Source organism: Macaca nemestrina, chromosome 15 (assembly GCF_043159975.1).
Source record: "Macaca nemestrina isolate mMacNem1 chromosome 15, mMacNem.hap1, whole genome shotgun sequence".
Classification (NCBI taxonomy): domain Eukaryota; kingdom Metazoa; phylum Chordata; class Mammalia; order Primates; family Cercopithecidae; genus Macaca; species Macaca nemestrina.
The window spans coordinates 36,357,614-36,380,165 of record NC_092139.1 but is presented as its reverse complement, the minus strand read 5'-3'; the positions used below and the strand labels follow the sequence as shown (position 1 = coordinate 36,380,165).

Here is a 22,552-nt window from a genome sequence, read left to right as displayed (position 1 = left end):
ATCCCCTGCATCCCAATGATACACCAAGCACTGGACACACGGCAACAACTGGGGCTGGAGGCAAATGCCTGGAAGAGGGGAGAGAGACAGAGAGGTACGACATCAGACAAAGGGGCAGATGCCCCCCGAAAGATGTCACCATGCAAAAACTCGAGAAGCAAAGGAAGAAAATATTAATTCTTTTTATAGGAGATGAAGGGAAGGCTTCATGGAATGGTGACTTTTCCTTAAGTCCTTGAGGAATAAACAGGAGCTCAATAGGTGAACGAGGAAAAGGACAGAATAAACAGCATAAGGAATGGCTGGATGTGTAGAGGCTGCTGCTGTACCGCAGGTGTCGAAATGTGAAGTGAAAGAAGGAAAGTTTGTACTGGAAGTTTGTGCCAGATCATGAAGGGACATAGACTCCAAGGGAAGGGGTTAGATTCTCTTCTCTGAGCCACGGCCTTCCAAAGGGTGTTCCTTAGATCTCTCATGGCTCCAGAGCCTCCCTTGAGAAAAGGGTGCTGTGGCCACAGACATGGGTGTATTTGGGGGGGCCTGGGACACCCTCCAGGAATGGACCCTGCTTGAGTTGGCTAGGGCTGGTGCTCTGCATGAGTGGGAGCCAGTCTACAAGATGGTTCCCAGTGATCCCCACTGCCTGGGATTCATGCCCTTAGTTAGCCCCCTCTTGTATTATGTTGGGATTGGCCTGTGGGGCCAGGAGACTAGGGCAGGAGTAATAGCATATAACTTCCAAGGTCAGATCATGAAAGCACTGCAGCTTCTGCCTTGTTCTCTCTTTTGGATTAGTGATTCAGGGGGAAGCCAACTGCCATGTCTTGAGGACACTCAAGTAGCCCTATGGAGAGGTCCACAGGGAGAAGAACTGAGGCCTCCTGCCGATAGCCAGTCCTGACTTGCCAGCATGAGCAACCCTGGAAGCAGATCCACCCGCCTCAGTCAATCCTTCAGACGACTGTGGCCCCAGCTCTCATCTTGCTGCAGCCTCATGAGAGGCCCTGATCCAGAACCACCAGGCTAGTCTGCTCCCTTATTTCTGACCTCAGAAATTGTGTGATAATAAATATTTGTTGTCTTAAGTTGCTAAGTTTTGGAGTCCTTTTTTTTTAAAGATACAAATTTGAAGACAGAGAGACTTGGATTCAAGATCTGCCCTGCCTTTTTTTCTTCAAGGCAGGATCTCACTCTGTCATGCAGGCTGGAGTGCAGGGTGCAATCACGGCTCACTGCAGCTTCGACCTACTGGCTCAAATGATCCTCCTGCCTCAGTCCTCCAAGGAGGTGGGACTACAGGTGACTCCAGACCCGGCTAAATTTTTAATTTTTTTGTAGAGACAGGGTTTCGCCATGTTGTTCAGACTGGTATTGAACTCCTGGGCTCAAATGATCCTCCTGCCTTGGCCTCCCAAAGTGCTGTGATTACAGGCATGAGCCACCACGCCCAATATGGAATAATTTTTTTTGAGACAGGGTTTTGCTCTGTCATCCAGGCTGAAGTGGAGTGGCGTAATCATAGCTCACTGCAACCTTGAACTCCTAGACTTAAGCAATCCTCCTGCCTCAGCCTCCCAAAGAGCTGGGGTTACAGGCGTGAGCCACCATGCCCAGCTTGGAGTAACTTTTTTTTTTTTTTTTTTAGACAGGGTTTTGCTCTGTTGTCCAGGCTGGAGTGCAGTAGTGTGATCTCAGCTTACTGTAGCCTCAACCTCTGGGGCTCAGGCAATCCTCCTACCTCAGCCTCCTGACTAGCTGGGACTACAGGCACGCACCACCATGCCTGGATAATTTTGTTTACTTTTTGTAGAGATGAGGTCTCCATATGTTGCCCAGGCTGGACTCGAACTTCTGGGCTCCAGCTTTCTCCCACCTTGGCCTCCCAAAGTGCTGGGATTACAGGTGCCAACCACTATGCCTCGCCAAATAACACACCCTGCTTGCTTGGTTACGGAGCACTTTTGTTGAGGGTCATGGCTTGGGAAACATGACTAAAGGCCACTAGAAAGTTCTGAAGCCAGGCAAGGCTTAAAAATGCTATGGGGGAAAGGAGGGTGCCGTGTGGAGGACAAGTGAGAGACTGTTGCAGGGATGCAGGGAAGCGAAGAGGATGGGGAACTGCCTTGAGGGCCACTTAGGTCAGCTTGTCCAGGTGCCCACCATGAGCGTGCTCCTGTGACAATGGCTGCCACAGTCACCACTACTTACTATTATTCTTCATATAACTTTAAATCAATTTATTCTTCTACTAGACTTCACGCTAAGCCATTAACATCTGGGATGTCATGGGCATGAGGCACTTGCTATTGCTTTACACATACAAATTATAATAAATAGTAAAATGAAAATGTTTCCTCCTCTTGAAAGCTTGCCCCGGAGCCTCCCGCAGTGGTCCACATGAAATGCTGACTTAGGAGGTAGAAGCCATAAGTCTTCTTGTCCCTGATCAAGATGAGGGGAGGGGACCTCCAATACCATTTTTTTTTTTTTTTTTTTTGAGACAGGATCTTGCTCTGTCACCCAGGCTGGAGTGCGACAGCACAATTATAGCTCACTGCAGCCTCAACCTCCTAGGCTCACATGATCCTCCTACCTCAGCCTTCTGAATAGCTGGGACTACAGGCATAAGCCACCACGCCCAGCAAATTAATTTTGGAAAGATGGGGTCTCACTATGTTGTCCAGACTGATCTTGAACTCCTGGGCTCCAGTGATCCTCCTGCCTTGGCCTCCCAAAGTGCTGGGATTATAGGCTTGAGCCACTGCTCTGCTCGGCACCTTTCTTTCTGACCACAGATTGTTTTTACAGATGCTCCTTTCCCTAGGGAATTCACTGTCCCTCCATCCTTCCCTGTTCCCTCCACCCCCTCGCTCTCAGGCTGCAGTCCTTTCAAGTTGAGGCCTTGATCGCCCCTCACCCGCTCCCCAGCCAGCAAGAGGCAGGGAAGCCCTAAGAGGGCTTTCGATCACAGCGGGGCCCTGATTACTGCTGATGAATATGCTAATGAGGCCTCAACCCTGAGCTCCTCCCTCCTGCTCCCAGGACCAGCTTAACTTGAACTCCACTGGGGATGGGTTCCAGGACCACCTAGTGGGAGAGAAGGTCAGAGGAGGTGGGTTTGTGAAGCAACCCCAGGTCCCTGTGGATTTTTATCCTGTCATCCAGCCCAGCGAAGGGGCCTGGAAGGCTCTCAGGCAGCGGGGAGGGAGGCTGTAGAGAGCAAAGGAGGCCTTGCCAGAGGAGTGGTGGGTGCTGAGAACAGAATCTCCCAGACCACTGGACATGCCCTTTCTACACAGACACCCTGCAAGTGCTCAGGCCAAATTCCAGACTAGTGCAGCATAAATCAAAGATGCTGGCTTGAGCTTCCTGTCCCACCCAAATATCAGCCATTCCTGGGTCCTGGATGCCCCCCAGCTTCTGACAGGCTGCTGAGGACCAGACCTGGGAAGCCTGGCATAAGCCCCAAGCCAAGCTTCCTTCACAGGGTTCAGCATCCCTGCAGGAGGGGATTACACAGGAGCGAGGGCACAGGGACCTGGGGAGGGGGAAGACAGCAGGTTCCCCGGGGGTCTCTGGGCCAGCATCTCCTGCCAGCTGGGGGCATGAAGGGGCTTCCCTGCTTTGCATGCCTGTGCCCTGCCCCATAGTAGGTTTGGGCTCAGTCCACTGCCCCGAGGCAGCCCAGAGCGGCATCCTGCCCTTTCCCAGCACAGCTCAGTGGGTCTGAGGCACACTCATCCTCCCAGGCTCACACCCACCGGTGGAGCAGCACTGGTTAGTTTACAGCTTCAGGAAAAGATCCGTGCAGTGGACAACAGGGCAGTGTTAATGACAGCCCCAGCCCCCTTCCAACCAGAGGAGGACCGCAGAGTGGGCAAGAGCCCTGCAGCGCACATGAGGCTGCTCCTTGCCTGGGAACGTCTCCAGTTCACCCTATTCATGGCCCTGCCAGGCTTGGAGAAGCTCAAGACAAGATGAGTAAAGGATATTTCCTATGAACAAGAGACAGAGAAGGACACAAGGAACAGCACATTGCAGGGAATAGGGCTCGAGAGCGACAGAGGCAGGTGTGGATGGTGCTCCCTTCTCCTGATTGACCCCAAGCTGGATAAGCAAGAAACACACAGCAAGGGAGTGGAGGTACCAACAGTGTATCTGGGCAGTGATTTGGAAACACTGGGGGTTGGGGGTGAGACAAAGATGAGAACGCAGCATATAGAGGGTGCATTTTCAACAACTCCACACTGTGGGCACCTGGAGCTCCATCCCATGGGGAACTCTGGAAACAGCATGGAATGTGTGCCTCAGCATTATCCAACCAGAGGGATGGGTGAGGGAGCTGGGGTATTTATCTACCAACTCTAGTCAGTCACTGGTGGAGGGCTTCTAGGGCTGTTACTTCTCAGGTACTTCTGGGCTGCTGTGCAAGTGGGCAGAGCAGGCTCTGGCAGCCTGAGCAAGTCCTCAAGCAAAGGGAAGCAGATAACAGTGGAGGAGGCAGACCCTTGACCAAGGGTCCTGAGGAGATGTGGGTGGGTACCAACTGCCAGCCATTCAGAGGCCTGAGGTATAATGGATGCCAGTAAAGCTACAGCCCCAAGGGCCTGAGTGCAGCTTGGCAGGTATCAGTTTATGACAAATACAAGAAAGAACTGCCTCACCTGGCACATGTAATGCTCACGCCCATAATTCAGAAACAGCTTATTCACTTAGCATCATTAGTGAACAAACCATGCCACATAAGCGCCTTTTCCAGAGAAATGCAGCTGAGTGACAAAATCAGCCACATTAACCACTTTTGCAAGACTGCAAAATGAATTATACATTTCCTCGCTTTCTTAAAAAGATTGTTTCAAGCACAATGTTCAAAACACTTTCTTCTCAACTCCAGAGTGTCCTGAGGCAGTGGGACATTTGCTCCCGTATTAAAGAACCCAGATTTGGGAAGAGAATATGCTCACTTTTGTATTTCCACTGTGCCCCACTCACCTCCTTCCCATCTTTTGTTAAATAGGCCGAAAATTAAAGGAGATTGTTTGAGACACCAAAAAAGATTTACGTTGCACAGATGCATTTTGGTCAGAGTTAACATGCTTTGTAGTGAGCATGGGTGTGCATGGACTTCCTGAGCACTGTTAAGAATCCAGGTTCAAGCCAATACCAAGGGCAACCTGACCTTCACAGCCTAGGCCATTCAGGTAGACTGTGCTCCAGAGTATACACGGATGCATGTGGGGAGACGTGGGAAGCTGCAGAGGTGTCTGACTGCTATTGCTGGGGCTGCCCAGCAGGTCCTGGAAGATGCTCCTTTGCAAGGCTGAGCAGGACACTCCAGGGCCCTTCTCATGGCAGCTGCTCACCCCTGCCACAGCATAACTGTCTGGTGCAGACACAGCCCCCCTCACAGTCTCTGTTCTCTCTTCCCAAGGCTACTCATGGCTCTTCACATCCTTGACTACATGCTTGTTATAAATGTGAGCAATTTAGCCACAGCCAGCTCAAATCCCACAGAGGACAAATGACCGAGGCTGGAGCCTTAGCCTCCTCTCAGAGGCACCCCCAGGCCTCTTGCCTTCCCTTCTCCCCACCAAATCCTAACTCTTGACTGCCTTGATAACTCAAGGTTTTGAGCTTGTGCCTTGACCTGGGCCTAACTTGTCTTTGAGTCTGGGATGCTGGGGCTACAGGGGACAAGCCCTACTTTCATCAGTAATAGGGGGAGGCTCCTTGTTGACACCCCTCATCCCAGGAAGTGGAAGGAGCAAAAAGAGTATGACTCCTGCATCTCATCCCTTTCCACAGATTTCCCCCAAGTCTCTCTCTGCCAAATGTGGCTCTTCTTAGTCCCATCCTGACAGGGCTCCATCAGTCCCTTTCCTCTACATCCCCCCTTCCTCCAAGCATCCCGTTGGGCCCCACTCTCCCCTGAAGGCATCCTCTGGACCCCGGGACTGCTGATGATGATCAAGCTGGGCCTGGCATTAATGCCCCAGACAAGATCTATTGGCCTGGCCCTGCCCAGTCCCTGACATGCCAACCCCTGGCCATGCTGCAGACTGGGGAAGATAAAAGGAGCAGCTCAGTGGGGCACACCCACCTCAACAATGCTCGCACAGGGAGGACCTGGTGGCTGCAGAGAGCTGCCCAGAGCCTGTGTCCAGATGGTCCTGCTGGAGGTGAGGTTTGGGTCTGGGGGAGGTCCCTATTCCCTCTTCCCACTGCCCCAGCTCACCTGCCCCAGGAAATTGGTACAGTGACCAAAGTCCCTGAAGGAGGTGGAGAGGGAGGGGGAAGGATCTCACAGGCCTGCTCTCCCCCTCTTCCTTTGGCCCTCAATTCCACCTAAAGACTCCCCACTCCACTGCTCTCTGCCCACCCTCTCACCACCCACCCACAGGCCTGCCTGCCAGGTCCCAGGCTGAAGATCGGCTATGAATTATTAAAACAAACAAAAGCATTTCCTAGCAGGGATGCTAGCCTGCAGCTGCTTACAGGAAAGGCAGCCCCAGCTGGCCTCCCTCTCCGGGGCCCTGCTAGTGTGCTGGGACCAGCTCCAGTGGGAGGGCTGGCCTAGGTCCTCCAGGGGTCTCCTCCAGGGGGAGGCCTGGCCTGGGCCCTCCAGAGGTCTCCCCAGACTGGGAAGCATATCAGAAGGAAAGGAGAGCTACTTCTATGCTGAGTGTGCCAGCAGGAGGACTTGGGTCTTCAGGGGAGTCAGGGGAAGATGGGCTGGGGCTGGGCAAATGGATCTTAGAGATAAAGTCCTGTTGGCTCAGGGCAGGGGCAGGGGTCCTTGTGCAGACTTCCCTGGTAGGAAGACCTTGGTAGGGAGAGGGCAGCCCTCTCCACCAGCCTTTCCATCCCCATTGCCTCCAGTTTAAGGGTATGCAGCCCCTCTGCTCTCCCTATCCCTCTTTTGCTCAGACCTTTCCTTCCTGTTGGCACAGCCTCCCTCACTCATCTTAGCAGGCCTTCTGGGCCTTTTCCTCCCCACCCACCTTCTGTAAAATCTTGGCATTATTGTAAAAGCCAAGCTGTAGAACTGGGCAGGAGAAGCTGCTCCAGTAGCTGATTCCTGGGTCAGGTAGAACCTGGAGTCTTCTAAAGTTAAGAGGGGAACCCAACATAAGGGGACTTGGGAGCCCTCTGGGAAACATTCCTGCTTCCTCTGGCAGACTGTCATCACCCCCACCCCGCATGGACTGCTTGAGCCTGCCCCAGGTGCTGTGGACACAAGGATGAACAGACCGCTACCCTTGCCTTAATGGAAGGCCCCAGCTGGCAGGGCAAGGAGGACCGGGACAGGCAGAGGACAGCAGATGCTGGCCTGTGGTAAGCATTCGTAGGCAGCACTAAAACCACTGCCCTGGGCATGGTGGGAGGGCATAGAAAGAGCAGGTGCTGGGCTCGGTGGGTGTGGGAGGGAGTCCTGAGGCTGGTGAGACTTAATGCAGGGGATGTGCAGGTGCTGAGGGCAGAGGGACTGTTTCAATAGACCACAGCACTTAACCAGTGGTGCAGCTAATTCTCCAAGTATCCATTGCCTGCCAAGTATCATGCAGAGGAGGCTGGGGAGGAAGACTGGAGTCAGACCATGATAGGCCTCGAATGTTGGAGATATCCATGAGGAAGCAGTGGGGCTTGGGGGTTGGTCACTTTATTTTATTTTATTTTATTTATTTATTTATTTATTTATTTATTTATTGAGACGGAGTCTCGCTCTGTCACACAGGCTGGAGTGCAGTGGCTGATCTCAGCTCACTGCAAGTTCCGCCTCCCGGGTTCACACCATTCTCCTCCCTCAGCCTCCTGAGTAGCTGGGATTACAGGCGCCTGCCACCTAGCCTGGCTAATTTTTTTTGTATTTTTTAGTAGAGACAGGGTTTCACCATGTTAGCCAGGATGGTCTCCATGTCCTGACCTCATGATCCGCCCGTCTCAGCCTCCCAAAGTGCTGGGATTACAGGCTTGAGCCACCGCGCCCGGCCTACTTATTTATTTTTAAGGCACAGTTTCACTCTGCCGCCCAGACTGGAGTGCAGTGGTGTGATCTTGGCTTACTGAAGCCTCTGCCTCCCAGGCTCAAGCAATCCTCCCACCCCAGCCTCCCAAGTAGCTGGGACTACAGGCATGCTTCACCACGCCCACTTTATTTTTGCATTATTAGTAGAGATGATGCTCTCTACTGTTGGCTAGCCTGGTTTCGAACTCCTGACCTCAAGTGAACGCCCACCTTGGCCTCCCAAAGTGCTGGAATTACAGGTGTGAGCCACCATGCCCAGCCTGGTCACTTTATTTGTAATCAGAGAGAGACATGAGCAGAAAAAAGTACTTTGGAAATACTGCTTTGGTCCCCAGTGCAGGGAGGATGGTTTTAGGGGAGTGGTGAATGGCTGGGGCTAGGTACTGGGCCAGGAGGCTGAGGTGGTAACCAGGGTGCAATTAACCTTCAAGCCAGGGAGGAAGTGGGTGGAGGGCCAGGGGTTTCATTGCTAAAAGCGGTGGCGGAGGGCACTGAGATTGGGACTAGGACACGGAAAGGAACATTCCTAAGCCTTGACAACCAGGCAAATGTGGGGTGAGGCTGAGGAAGGTGTCAAAGCCACCTCTCGGATCCCAGGGAGCCTTCTGGGAGAGCGCTTCCGTGCAAGTTTCTCAGAGACAAGAGGGAGAGAAACCAGGCAGCGGATGTAGGCGGGGGCAGGGGCAGGGGGAGGAATTTTCACTGTTGCTGATTTGGGATGAGAAGACCTGCGCAGAGGACTGACTGAGGAACAAGATACAACCGGAGTGATAACAGACAACACGAGGAAGAGTGGGAAGGAAGGACAAAGTGGCTCCCTCTGGGATTGGGAGGACAGTCAGCTGAACAACAAAGCGAGTGGGGGCTCCCAGTCTATGTCCTGAGACAGAGAAGTCTCCAAACTTGGGGATTAGCAGACTGAGCCTCGAGAAAGCCCCTGTTCACATTGCAGAAGCCCTCTGCATCCCAGCAATGTGGCCCTCACAATGTGGGGACTCCTACTGGACACCCCAAGCCCACGCAGCCCCACTATGTGCAGACACCACTGCTGTGGCCCACGCTCTGAACCCCACACAGACTCCAAGGGCACTGCCTCCTTCACATTTGCTTCCCCTTCATCAGACCTGCCTCTGGGTAGGCACAGAGGTAAAGAAATGGAATCTTAACTCCCAGAGGCCCCTGTCAGCACTCCTCATCCACTCTTACAAAGAGCTCTCGCCACACAGCAGGTGGTGGGGATAAAGAGGGGGCCATGTTAAAGAAACTGACCGTCTCAAATTGAACAAAAAGCCAGAACCAACAGAAGATCAGGCAGGAAGTGGAATTGTAAGCATAGCACAGGAAAACACAAGTTAATGGAAAGAAAAATAGGAAGGAAATACACTAAAATGTTGACAGTAGTAGTATTAGAGAGGAGGGACTAAATTTTTTATTTTCCAATTTTTCTGGAATATAGCTATATCCCTTGTAAAACTTTTGGAAATTAATTCATCCACAAGACCCTTTCTCTTCCGGAAGAGATCAGCTCCAGAGCCCCACAGTGTTCCCTCCTGACGGGCCAGGAAAGGACGGGCTTCAGTTTGCGCATGAAGCGCGGTGTGTCTGTTACAGGGTGAGACTGAGGCGTCCTCTTGGGTGTGAATGTGGGCTCCTGTGTCAGGCCCGGTCTGCCCTAAGCCCCCCATTCGGAATCCCTTCGGGCTGCTGCAACAGCTCAGACTTCTGGGAAGCCCAGTGCCAACCCTGTCCCAGCTGTCAGCAGAGCTGGCACCTCCCTAATCCTAAACCATAGTGACTCTCCATGGGATACCTAAATGCCTCCCTCCATGGTCACCGCTGAAGGTGCAAAAAGCCAGGAGGTGCAGGTGGTTTAGGGGCAGGTCAATAAACTTTTAAAGTTCGCCTTCAAATCCTGGAGTCAATCCCCTACTAACGTTCCCAGATCCTTGCAAAGGAGTCAGAGGAGACCGGCGCGGGTGCTGGGTTCCCAGGGACTCTCTGCCTTCCACAGGACCTACCAGAAAAACACCTGAGGGAGAGGCAGGGCCCCTGCCCGGTTCTCAGGCCAATCAGTCCAGCCAGACCGACTGCCCACCTCATCTCTTCGCCACTGTCCAGCCCCCAGCCGCTTCTCTGGGTCTGCACACCCCCATCCTCCAATTCTGAGGGGCGTGGGAAAGGAAAAAGGGGGCTGGGTTTCGTGCCTTTCCTGACAGAGAGCTGCGGAATTGGACAAGGAGAGGCACTGGGACTGCCCAGGAAGGAGGGGCTGGACGTTCCTAGACAGCCGGTGGCTGTGGGTCATGGCTTGGGGCTCTGCCTCTTCTCTCAGAGCCATAGACGGCCCAGCTGGGGTGGCGTTCATCGCCGCACCCGCGAGCAGCCGTCATACATCTGCCGGGACAGCCTGGAGTGGAGGCAGAAGCCCCGCCCCGGCCCGCCCCACAACCTCAGGAGGCAGCACAGGCGCTCCGGACGGGGTGGGCGGGGGAGCTCGCCGGGACCGTCCAGAGTTAGGGCTCCTTCCGCCCCTGGCTCCAGCAGCTCCAACAAGCTGAGCCGAGGCGGCGCGGAGCCGTCCAACCCGAGCGCACCGGGTCTGGTCCCAGCGCTTACCTCTGCGCCGCGGTGCTGGCGTCCAGGATGCCCGCGCCCTGCATCCAGGAGCGCACTGAGCCCAGGCCGGCGGGCAGCAGCGGCTCCTCCTTCAGGTTCAGCCCGCCGCGGGGCAGAGCCTCCTGCGCAGGGAACATGAGAGCGCGCAGTGAGTGGGCGCCCCCGCCGCCCGGGATCCGGTCCCGCCGAGGCTGCAGGCGTCTAGCTCAGCCCGACCCGACGGCACCAGGCGCCTCCAGCAGCGCAGCACCGAGTCCGGGCGGCTCAGTGCGCGCTCGCCTCTTGGGCGCTCCCTCGGAGAAAGCAAGTCCGCGGGTGCCGGCGCTGTCCCCTCCCCTCCTGGGGCGCGGGGCGGGGAGATGGAGGGATTCCCCCGCGGCCTGAGCGCTGGCGGGCGGACTGCGAGCGGGGCGGGGAGGGCGGGGAGCGGAGCCCGCACCCGGTCCGCGCGGAGGCGCCCCAGAGGCGCGCTCTGGCGGCTGCCCGGGGCCGCGGTCGTCGGAGGGGGGGGCCCGAGCGCCCCGGGAACTGCCTCGGGCAAGGCGGGGGCTCGGGGCTGCCCGCCCTTTCCCCCTCGCCGCCCCCACCTCCCGCCCGCCCGCGGCGCCAGCGCGGGGCGCTGATTACCATCCGGGAGGCGGAGGCTGCGGGCGCGGAGCTCGGCGGCGGCGGCGACAGTGGCGGCAGCGGCGGCAGGAGCAGCAGCAGCCGCGCGTCCCGGGGAAAGGCTGGGGCCGCGCCGGGCCAGCAGACGCCGCCGCCGCCGGCGCCCCGCGTGCCCCGGCGTCCCGGCCCTGCCGTAGCCCCGGGCGGCAGCACCTGGAGCAGCAGCAGCAGCAGCCCGGCCGACTCCCCCCGGGGCCCGGTTCCCGCGCCGCCCCGCCGCGGCCGCCGCCGCCCGCCGCTCCCCGGGGCCTGGCCGCGGGCCCGGGCCATCCCGCCGCCGCCGCCGCCGCTCCCGGGGGAGCGGTAGCCGAAGGGAGGGAGCGCGGGCGGGAGGAGGGATGTCGGGAGCGGGCGGGCTCAGGGGACGGGGGCCCGGGGGAGGCGGGGGCGGGGCGGCGCGGCCGGCCGAGGGGCGGCCGGGGACGTGACATCATCGGGGGAGGAGCGGCCGGGCCCGGGCCGCGGCGGCGGGGCGGACCCTGGCGAGTCGGTCGCCCGGGCTGGGGGCTGCGGCCTGGTGGAGGCCACGGGAGGGAACGGAAGAGCTCGGCGGGGGCCTCGGAGACCCGCTCAGGGAGGAGCTGGGGCCGCGCGACGAGGGAGCCCGGCCCGAGCTGGAGGTGCGCGCCCTGCAGCGCTCGGGAACCTCCGCGGCCTCCCCGTCGCCGCCGGACGAAGCCCCGGCGTCTTCGCGGACTCATCTCCCTCCCTAGCATCCGCCGTACTCTCCGCGCCCGACGCCTTGTGCCTGGACTTGCTGCTCATTTTGACGCCTCCGAGCTTTTGCTCTTGACATTTTTCTCCGGCGCGACTGTACTCCCGCATTTCCCCGGCGACCCTGACCTCGCTTTAACCCCAGCTAAGGACTGAAACGCCTCTGTCCTTAGGCTGGGGCCCCAGACAAGCTGGGCAAGTTCCCTGCATCCAACCACCCCTATTCCTGATGCTGGGTTATCTAAGCCTAAAGCATTTTCAGTTTCTGTCTGTGCCTTTCAGGAACCTCCTGATTTCTTATTGCAAGTTGGACAGGTAGGCTCAGAGCGCAGCTCACCTCCTGTTTCTCCCCAGCCACATCCCCTCTCACATCCCATTCCTTTTTTTAAATTAGTTCCTGGTACAGAAGTCATCTGGCCCTTGACCGTGGGGCAGATACATTTCTGCCCCTCTCCCCACGTTGTCCTGGCCAGGCTTTGGGCAAGCCCAGAATGAGTCCAGCAATTTCCTGCAGAACAGCATGGGGGCCACCTGCCCTGCCTGCAAGCTCAGACACCCCTGCAGTAACACCTTCCTGCCCCAACTGACTCCTATTGGGGGGCCTCCACGTGTGAGTTAGTGTTCTGTCCCACATTGGCCCAGATGAGGCGTCCCAGGGGCACTGCTGGTTCTCCTGTCATCACAGAGGCCCTCTCACCTCCTTTTCTGGTCTCTTTACCACCCCTCCTCTCTATGCCTCTCCCCATCACCCGCAGGGGACTGCCATTCCCACCAGGACTCCTTCAGGTCTCAGCTTTTACCCCAGGTGGGATTATCAAACATGGATCTCTTTTTTTTTTTTTTTTTGAGACAGAGTCTTGCTGCGTCGCCCAGGCTGAATTGCAGTGGCTCGATCTCGGCTCACTGCAAGCTTTGCCTCCCGGGTTCACCCCATTCTCCTGCCTCAGCCTCCCAAGTAGCTGGGACTACAGGCGGCCGCCACCACGCCCGGCTAATTTTTTGTATTTTTAGTAGAGATGGGGTTTCACTGTGGACTCGATCTTCTGATCTCGTGATTCACCCGCCTCCACCTCCCAAAGTCCTGGGATTACAGGCATGAGCCACCGCGCCTGGCCGACAATTCTTAAGCCAGTCTCTTTCTCCATCTCCTGATCTGCCTCTCTAAATCTTGCATCTCACAGTGTGGTCCCTGGACCAGCAGCATTGACATCACCTGGGAGCTGGTGAGGAATGCAGACTCTTAGGCCCTGCCCGGACCTGCTGAATCAGAACCTGCAATTTACCAAGATCTGTACACACACTACATATGAGAAGCCCCCCCCCCCCCCCCCCCCCCCCCCCCCGCCCAGGGCTGTTCCACACTTGCTCCACTCCTCTCCCCAACATTCAGACCCACCTCTGGCTCATTTCCAGCAGACACCCTTCTTCTTACCCAGTGGAGAGGACTCGGGGAATCTTGGCAGAACCCTGCTGGCACCATCAGTGGCAGATGCTCCTCCTCGTTTCTGTCTTTTCACTCATTCTCTTCTCCTCATCTTCCACTGTGGAGATGGATGTGGAACCTTTTTGCTCAGTCCTGTCTTCTGCCTTTCCTGAGGTTACCCCACTGATCTCCTATTTGTGTCTCAATATGTTCTTTTTTCTGCTCAGATCTCCCCATTCTTAAAAGAACTGTCCCCTCCTCCTCGCCTCCTTCGTAAATTTCTGCCCCTCCTGTGTCTGAGACTGTTCACAGGAACACTTTGCCAAGGACGCCTGACTGGCCCCCAGCAAGCCACTCCTGGAGCCCTTGTGGGCTGGCTCCCTTCCAGCCCTGCCTTTCTGCTTCTGCTCTCAGACTCCGTGGTCTCTCTTGGGCTTCAGGTCCTGGGACCTCCTGCCAGCAGTGGGGCTACCCTACCCCCCAACCCCACACACACCGGGGAAACTGCCTTGATGACCAGCGCACACTGTCTTTCTCCTCTGCCCTCTGAGCACCTCAGGCTACTGTGCCTGGCGCTCTTCTCCTGTTCTCCCCTCATAGAACTCACGTCCCTCCATGGTCTCAGAGAACATCTTTGAGGAAGTGGTCTCCCCATATGGGACTCTCGCTTCTGTCAGTCCTGAACATCAGTGGGTGAGGACAGGGCTGGGCTTGGCCCTCAGAGAGGAGAGGAGCACCTGCCTCTAGGGAGGGTCCCCATCCCAACAGGCTCTGTTCCTAGGCTGGGATGGGGCTTCTTGGTCTCCACAGGCTCACTGTCCACCAGCCAGGTCTTCTTCCTGACTCCACTGTGTCTGTGCTGGGCACCTCTTCCTGCTGCCCACCAGGCTTGGAGTTTGGGAATCATCTCTAATACTTATCTCTCCCTGTCCTGCAGCTACCCGTTTGTTTGGTCTTAAGGGGTCTCCCTTCCTTTTACTCCCTGCCCCAGTTCCCACAGAGAATATCTTTAACAGCAAAACATACTTTTCCTCCACTGGACTCCACCCTGGCTTGGAGCAGATATGGAATTCCCAGTTCTGCCCACAGCCTCCTCCCTTAGCTCCCGTCCCCAGCTGCTCACCCCCAAACACCCCCATCCTCCTGCCACAGTTTTAAAAAGTGTTGCTTGGATTGGGCCATCGCCTGCTTAGAAACTTTAATGTGTTTTGTGGCTTCTCGAATAGACATTTAGGCCCTTAGTTTGGGAACATTCTAGGCCCTTTGATGCCCTATCCAATTTCTCTTGCCGTCCAGCCTTACCTCCACTCCCTTGCTGTGTGAGTTCCTTGCTTATCCAGCATGGGAGATCACACTGTTCCCCAAACCTAGCTCCCTCTCTCCCAGCTCCAGCCTTCATGCTGGCTGGCCCTTCCCGTGGGAATGCCCTCACTTTGCAGCATTTCTTTTTGTGATGGTTGAAGTGCTTTGGTTGGAGTGCTTTTCATTCTGGAAGGTTGTCCCCAAGGTAGATTGGGGGATAGGTGCTCAGAATTAACCTGTGGCAGAAGGTGGAATCAGTCGGCCCAGGAAAGTGGCACTGAGTTAAGGCTCAGTCATAAGCTGGGGCAGACTCCCAACGTGCGTGGGTTTCTGTTCTATCTTAACCACATAGAACAGAAAACCAGCCAGGACGGTGTTTGAGGCTTCCCAGAGCCTGCAGCCTCAGAGAAGGGCTCCTGGGTTAGAGCTGCTGAACCAAGGGGTGATGAAGGTCAATGAGCAGTTCTGGGGCAGCACCTGGGGGCGGGAGGTGAGTGTCTCTGGTTTAGATCCAGGTGAAAGTCTGTTGTTTCTTGGATCTCTCTGTGTGGTTTTATTTTGCATTAGTTATCTTATTTTTTAACCTTTCATTTATTTATGTTTTTAGAGTCAGGGTCTCACTCTATCACCCAGGCTGGAGTGCAGTCATGTGATCATAGCTCACTGCATCCTCAAACTCCTGGGCTCAAGTCCTCCCTCCTTAGCCTCTCAAGTAGCTGGGATTGCAGGTGTGCACCACCATGCCTGGCTTATATATATATATATATATATATATATATATATATATATATATATATATATATATATATATATTTTGGCAGAGGTCTTGCTATGTTGCCCAGGCTGGTCTCGAACTCCTGGCCTCAAGTGATCCTCATGCCTTGGCGTACCAAAGTGTTGGGATTATAGGTGTGAGCCACTGTGCCGGCCATGCATTATTTATCTTAGTTCCTTTGTATATTTTCCCGTTCCTACTGCTGCATCTTCTTCATGAGAAAGGAATTTGGTGGGGTGGGTTGGGGTGGGGTGCTGCAACTGTGACCACAGAGAGCTAGAGGGGTGGTGGTGACAGAGGAAGCTTGGTGTATGCCTGCAGAGAATGCCACTGTCTTCTGGCTGGGGCTCACCACAAACCCTCAGGCCAGAGCCTCTGGTCTCATTCTGCCCTTTCATTATGCTCATGTCCACGAGAAGGGCTTTTTTATGAGTGGCCAGTGCTAGAGAGTGAGCAGATAATGAAACCCAGGTGGCGCCCTTATGAGCTCACAGTCAGGTGGCAGGAGACTCATGAATGCTCAATGTCACTCTGGAGTGACCTGGGCTGTTACAGAAGTGGAGCAAGTCCTGGGACAAGCACAGAAAAAGGGCCTGAGCCTGAAGGTGAGGAGGGCCGGGAGCAGCTTGTGTGAGGACTAGCAGAGCGGAATGAGTGGGTTTGCTGCACTTGCTTCAAGGTGGAAGTTTTAGCACCTAGCACCGGGAGGGTCATGCTGGTGCCTAACATGCCGTGCTAAGGAGTTTGGAAATTTTTTTATGTAGGTCTAGTCATAAAACAGACCTGTTTTTTTTTAAATCAGCAGAACTTCCCCCCACCACCCGCCTCCTTAAGCGAATGCAAACCATATAAAACAGATGGGCCACGCTGTGTGTTGGGCCATAGCGCCCCCTGGAGGCCCCAGAGTGTGAGGCTGGCACTTGGATCCACTTCCTGTCAAGTCCCCTGATGGTAATTAAAATTAAAGGAGGAATACAAAAATTAAAGCGCGCATTAATTATGGCAATTCTCATAGCTCCATAAAGAAATCCAGAATGACAAAGGCCATCCAAGAAGGTGGTCTGGTAGGTATGCATCAGCTCTGGGCCTTCCTTGCTGTTGATTCCCGAGGCCTCTTCAATTGCTTCAAGAAAACCCCACACCACAAGTGTTAGCCTTGCCTTAGGATCCATCCCATCCCCACATCTAGGCTGAGTTATTCAATCTTGAATAATAACACAATAGGAAGCTTCGTGGTGGACCCTTTGGCAGGAGAGTCGAGCTCCTATCCCCAGGCTCTGAGACCATTGGTCCTGGTTGTTCACACGCCTGCCAATCACAAACAACTTCAAAGACACCTGGTCTCAATGCCCATTGAGGAAGAGGAAGGGAACCATTTTCCCAGTGCAGCAAGCTATGCCCACTCCCTGCTATTTTGCAGAACATGGGGCTGTCCCCTGCAGTCTCGAACCTAAAACTGCAGCAGCACCCAACACTAACCCTGATGGCTGCCCTTTAGCTACTCATAGGCAATGGCAACAATTTTGAAATTTTATATATATATATATATATTTACCCATGGGGCAAGATCAAATTCATTTTCAAATTGCTGGGGAGGGCCAGGTGCGGTGGCTCACGCCTGTAACCCCAGCACTTTGGGAGGCCAAGGTGGGCGGATCATTTGAGGCCAGGAGTTCGAGACCAGCCTGGCCAACATGGCAAAAACCTGCCTCTACTGGAAAAGAAAAAAAAAAAGAAAAACAATACAAAGAAAACAGAAATTAGCCGGATGCAGTGGCACGTGCCTCTAGTCCCAGCAACACGGGAAGCAGGGACTCAGAACTACTATAGAGTACTTGAAATAAATAAGTAAAAGCTCAGTGCAGTTACAATTCCAAGTACATTGGGAGCAAACCTGAGTTCAGCTTACTTAGTTTAAATCAATGTCTAGCCACCAGCGTAAATTGAAGTTCAGTACTATGGCTACGTTGTCTTCACTCTCACTTGACCCAGTATCCCGTTGGTAGTAGATCACATTTGAGTTTCTTTCTTTTTTTTTTTTTTTGAGTTGGAGTCTCGCTCTTGTCGCGCAGGCTGGAGTGCAGTGGTGCGATCTAGGCTGACTGCAACCTCCACCTCCCGGGTTCAGGTGATTCTCCTTCCTTAGCCTCCTGAGCAGCTGGGATTACAGGCAACCGCCACCACGCCCAGCTAATTTTTGTATTTTTAGTAGAGACGGGGTTTCATCATGTTCGCCAGGCTGGTCTTGAGCTCCTGACCTCAGGTGATCCACCCACCTCAGCCTCCCAAAGTGCTGGGATTACAGGCATGAGCCACGGCGCCTGGCCTTGAGTTTCCTAAAATGCTGAACTTAAGTCAGAATCCCATCTCTGCCACTCACCGATGTGTAAACTTATACTGAGCCTCGGTTCCCCATCAAATGAGAATGATAGCACACAGTTGTGAAGGTGAAATAAAATTAAACATAAGGAAAGCAATTTTACAAACTTTTGAACACTATACCTGTGTAAGGTTGCTATTCTGGGCGTTCATCACCTTGGGTTTTCTCGTGGAAGTAGGGAAGATATATAACTGTCTTTGTTGGAGACATTAAGCAGCTTATTTCTTTTTCCAAATAGATACTAGGGACAAATATTCATACTTAAACTATTACATTAAAAACAAAAACCCAAGAGCATAATTTTTTTTTTTTTTTTGAGACGGAGTCTCGCTCTGTTGCCCAGGCTGGAGTGCAGTGGCCAGATCTCAGCTCACTGCAAGCTCCGCCTCCCGGGTTCACGCCATTCTCCTGCCTCAGCCTCCCGAGTAGCTGGGACTACAGGCGCCCGCCACCATGCCCGGCTAGTTTTTTTTTTTTTGTATTTTCAGTAGAGACAGGGTTTCACCGCGTTAGCCAGGATGGTCTGGATCTCCTGACCTCGTGATCCGCCCGTCTCGGCCTCCCAAAGTGCTGGGATTACAGGCTTGAGCCACCGCGCTCGGCCAAGAGCATAATACTAAAAACAAACAAACAAACAAACAAACATGAGAAGTGCTTGAACCCAGAAGGAAGAGGCTGTTGCAGTGAGCCGATTGTGCCATTGCACTCCAGCCTGGGCAACAGAATGACACTGCCTCAATAAACAAAAACCAAAACCCAAATTGCTGGGGAGGTAGGCAGAGGGTGGGGGAATGAGGGTCAAGACGAAAGGAAACTATTATCCTTAAGGTAGAGCAGGGTGGGGTAGGGGTAGGGGGTGAGGCGAATATAAGGTGTAGGCAGGAGGGAGCTGTTTTTCCCCTTGTCCTGGGTGAAGTGGGGAGAGGACTTGGCAGAGGCTGATTCTCCATGAGGCTTAATCTTTAGGCTGTCATCTACACTGGCCCCTTCCAAGGCCCCTCGAATGTTCCTTGTGACACGTTCACATGACTACATGTAATTGTGTATTCATAATTTTGTACTCTTCTTAAGGAGTTACTCCTCCAATTATATAAGCTTCAGGTCCCCCAAAACCTAGATCTTCTGGTGGGAACTGGAGTTGGGTAGGAACAGTTCAGGTAAGAATAATAAACATCTCAACTGAGACAAAGTCAGTGGGGAGGGTTGCGTTTCTTAATAGAAAATTGCTGTCATTTACTGGCCTGTAGCTCTTGCAGATGAGGATGTTTGATTCTTTTCTTCTTTTCTGTAGCCATAGTGCTGTGAATAGTGCCTGGAGAATAAATACTTGTGGATGAATACTTGTTTGGGAGGTGGAGGTCAGAAACTCATGATTGATTGGCACCACAGCGTGTCCCAAAGAGATGAGCTCCCAGCCGGGCGCAGTGGCTTACGCCTGTAATCCTAGCACTTTGAGAGGCCAAGGCAGGTGGATCACCTGAGGTCAGCCGGGCCAACATGGTGAAACCCCGTTTCTACTAAAAGTACAAAAAATTAGCTGGGTGTGGTGGCACACACCTGTAGTTCCAGCTACTCGGGAGGCTGAGGCAGAAGAATTGCTTGAACTCAGGAGGTGGAGGTTGCAGTGAGCCCATATTGCGCCACTGCACTACAGCCTGGGTGACAGAGTGAGACTCTGTCTAAAAAAAAAAAAAAAATAGCTCCCCACACCTATCCCCTGTCACCTATCCCTACTCTGCTCTGTCAACCAGGCCTATTCCTGGTGTGGGGTCTTAGTGGCTCTCTCTTTCCTTAGCCTTCAATGGCTGCTTGGCCTGGGGGAGCGAGGTCCTTGGAATGTGCCATGTGTTGGAAAGAACAGTGGACTTGGGGTCTGGAGACCTGACCTCAGTAGGTAAGTTACTGACTTTTTCTCAGCTGCAGTTACTTCATGGATAAACCTGAGGTGCTGGTGGCCAAGTGGTGCAACGGTAAGAGGTTAACAGCTTCCTCTCACAAAATAAACTTGCTTTGTAGCATTTGCTGAATTTGTGGTAACAACACATTCCTACCATGGCTGATTTAAAACTACCAGTGTGGTATCACTGAACATGTTAGGAGAGACACACAATAGCCTCTTCAGAGTCTGCAATCCAACTCCAGCACACTCCTGTAGGGGTCTCAAGGACTAGGGTCTTTCTTTATTTGAACAAAATGTTGGATGATGGACTCTCATATTCTGTGCCAAGCTGTGTATGGGAAATTCTTCTTCTTCTTATTATTATTTTTTTCAAATACAGAGTCTCACTGTTTGCCCTGACTGGAGTGCAGTGGCTTGATCTTGGCTCACTGCAGCCTGGACCTCTGGGCTCAAGCGATCCTCCTGCCTCAGCCTGCTGAGTAGCTTGGACTACAGGGGTGTCCCACCACACCTGGCTAATTTTCTAAAAAAAAATTTTTGTAGGCCAGGCATGATGGCTCATGCCTGTAATCTCAGCACTTGGAGAAGCTGAAGCAGGTGGATCACCTGAGGTCAGGAGTTCAAGACCAGTCTGGCCAACATGGTGAAACCCAGTCTTTACTAAAAATACAAAAAATTACCTGGGTGTGCTGGTGGGCACCTGTAATCTCAGCTATTTGGGAGGCTGAGACAGGAGAATCACTTGAACCTGGGAGGTGGAGGTTGCAGTGAGCCGAGATCACACAATTGTGCTCCAGCCTAGGCAATAAGAGCGAAGCTCTGTCTCAGAAAAAAAAAAAAAAAAATTTTTTTTGTAGTGACAGGGTCTTGCCAAGTTGCCCAGGTTGGTTTCGAGGTCGTGGGCTCAAGTGATCCCCCTGCCCTGGCCTCCCAAAGTGCTGAGATTACAGGCATGAGCCACTGCAGTCAGCCCAGCTGTTCTTTTTGCTGGTAAGATCATTTTATGTGGGCAAGATGTATGTGGATGATCACTTTGGCCTAATGTCCATCTTTGTTTTTAGTTAAAAAATTATTTGCCTTTTTAAAATTATGACATAATTTACAGCAAAGTACAAAATACTCACATTGGTAAAATTTTACACACATATACACCCACATAACCAACCATTCAGATTAAGATACAGGGCATTTTCAACATCTCCAAATCCTCTCTGGTGCCTACTCCCAGTGAACACTTGCCCCTCAAGAGGTAAGCCCCTCCTGATTCCTTGCACCATAAACTAGTTTTTCTCATTCTTGAAGTTCATGTAAATGACGTCATGCATTATGTAGTTTTTAAATATCTGGCTTTCACTCATCATTACCTGTGAGATTTATCCATGTTGTTGTGTATAAGAGTATAATTCATTTGTTTTCATTCCTAGGTAGTATTCCTACCACAGACTTTCAGTAGTTTTAACTTTTTTTTTTTTTTTTTTGAGCTGGAGTCTCGCTCTGTTGCCCAGGCTGGAGTGCAGTGGTGTGATCTTGGCTCACTGCAAGCTCTGCCTCCCAGGTTCATGCCAGTCTCCTGTCTCAGCCTCCCGAGTAACTGGGACTATAGGTGCCCACTACAATGCCCAGCTAATTTTTGTATTTTTAGTAGAGACGGGGTTTCACCATGTTAGTCAGGATGGTCTCGATCTCCTGACCTGGTGATCCACCTGCCTCGGCCTCCCAAAGTGCTGGGATTACAGGCGTGAGCCACCGCGCCAGCCCAGTTTTAACTTATTAAAACTTTTTTATGCTTCTTATGCCTGCTTTTGTCTGTCAACTCTGAAACTGTGGATCCCACTGGCCACATACTCAGTCCCATAATGCTCTGTTTCTCCTTGGCCCTGACCTATCCTCCACCACTTCACCTCCAGCATCCGCCATGCCCTTCAGAATCCCATCTGTAAGGCAGTGGCTTACAGATGCAAGCACTTCTGGAGGCCAAGGTGGGCAAATCGCTTGAGCTCAGGAGTTTTAGACCAGCCTGGCCAACATGGTGAAACTCTGTTGCTGCAACAAATTAGCCAGGCCTGGCAATACACACCTGCAATCCCAGCTACTTGGGAGGTTGAGGTCTAAAAAAAAAAAAAAAAAAAAAAAAAAATCCCCTCTGCAAAATTAACCAACTTCCTCATATTTTCAACATTTCTTTTAAAGCTTTCTCTCACCACCAGCCTTAACTGAAACCTGAATGACACCTGTTATGGAATGAATGTTTGTCTCCCTTAAATGCATATGTTGAAACCCTAACCCCCTAAGTAACTATATTTGGAGATAAAGGCTATGAGGAGGCTGGGCATGATGGCTCACGCCTGTAATCCCAACACTTTGGGAGGCCGAGGTGGGTAGATCGTGAGGTCAGGAGATTGAGACCATCCTGGCTAACATGGTGAAACCCTATCTCTACTATAAATACAAAAAATTAGCTGGGCATGATGGCATGTGCCTATAGTCCCAGCTACTCAGGAGGCTGAGGCAGGAGAATCGCTTGAACCCAGGAGGTGGAAGTTGCAGTGAGCCGAGATCACGCCACTGCACTCCACCTGGCGACAGAGTGAGACTCCATCTCAAAAAAAAAAAAAAAAAAAAAGGCTGTGAGGAGGTGATAAAAGCTGAAATGATAAAGGTCATAAGGGTAGATCCCTATCCGATAGGGCCAGTGCCCTTACGTGAGGAGGAAGGGACACTAAAGCTATCAATCTCCACTGTGTGAGGAC

The 22,552-nt window shown here is 53.1% G+C and overlaps 1 protein-coding gene across 4 annotated transcripts in view; it reads right to left on the bottom strand.

The window, feature by feature from the left end:
- The window catches only part of LOC105481618 (EBF family member 4), a 66,273-nt gene extending 54,695 nt beyond the window's left edge, over window positions 1–11,578 (bottom strand). Inside the window, exons 1-2 of one of the 4 annotated variants that reach the window (XM_011741338.2) lie at window positions 11,270–11,578; window positions 10,643–10,764 (exon numbers count right to left, since the gene is read on the bottom strand). In XM_011741338.2, the coding sequence (XP_011739640.2) occupies window positions 10,643–10,764; window positions 11,270–11,578 (431 nt within the window). Of the gene's footprint in view, window positions 1–10,642; window positions 10,854–11,269 lie in introns of those variants that run through there. The other 3 variants (XR_011613480.1, XM_071079574.1, XM_071079575.1) reach the window with 3 other exon arrangements.
- Between the last annotated feature and the right edge of the window lie 10,974 nt (window positions 11,579–22,552).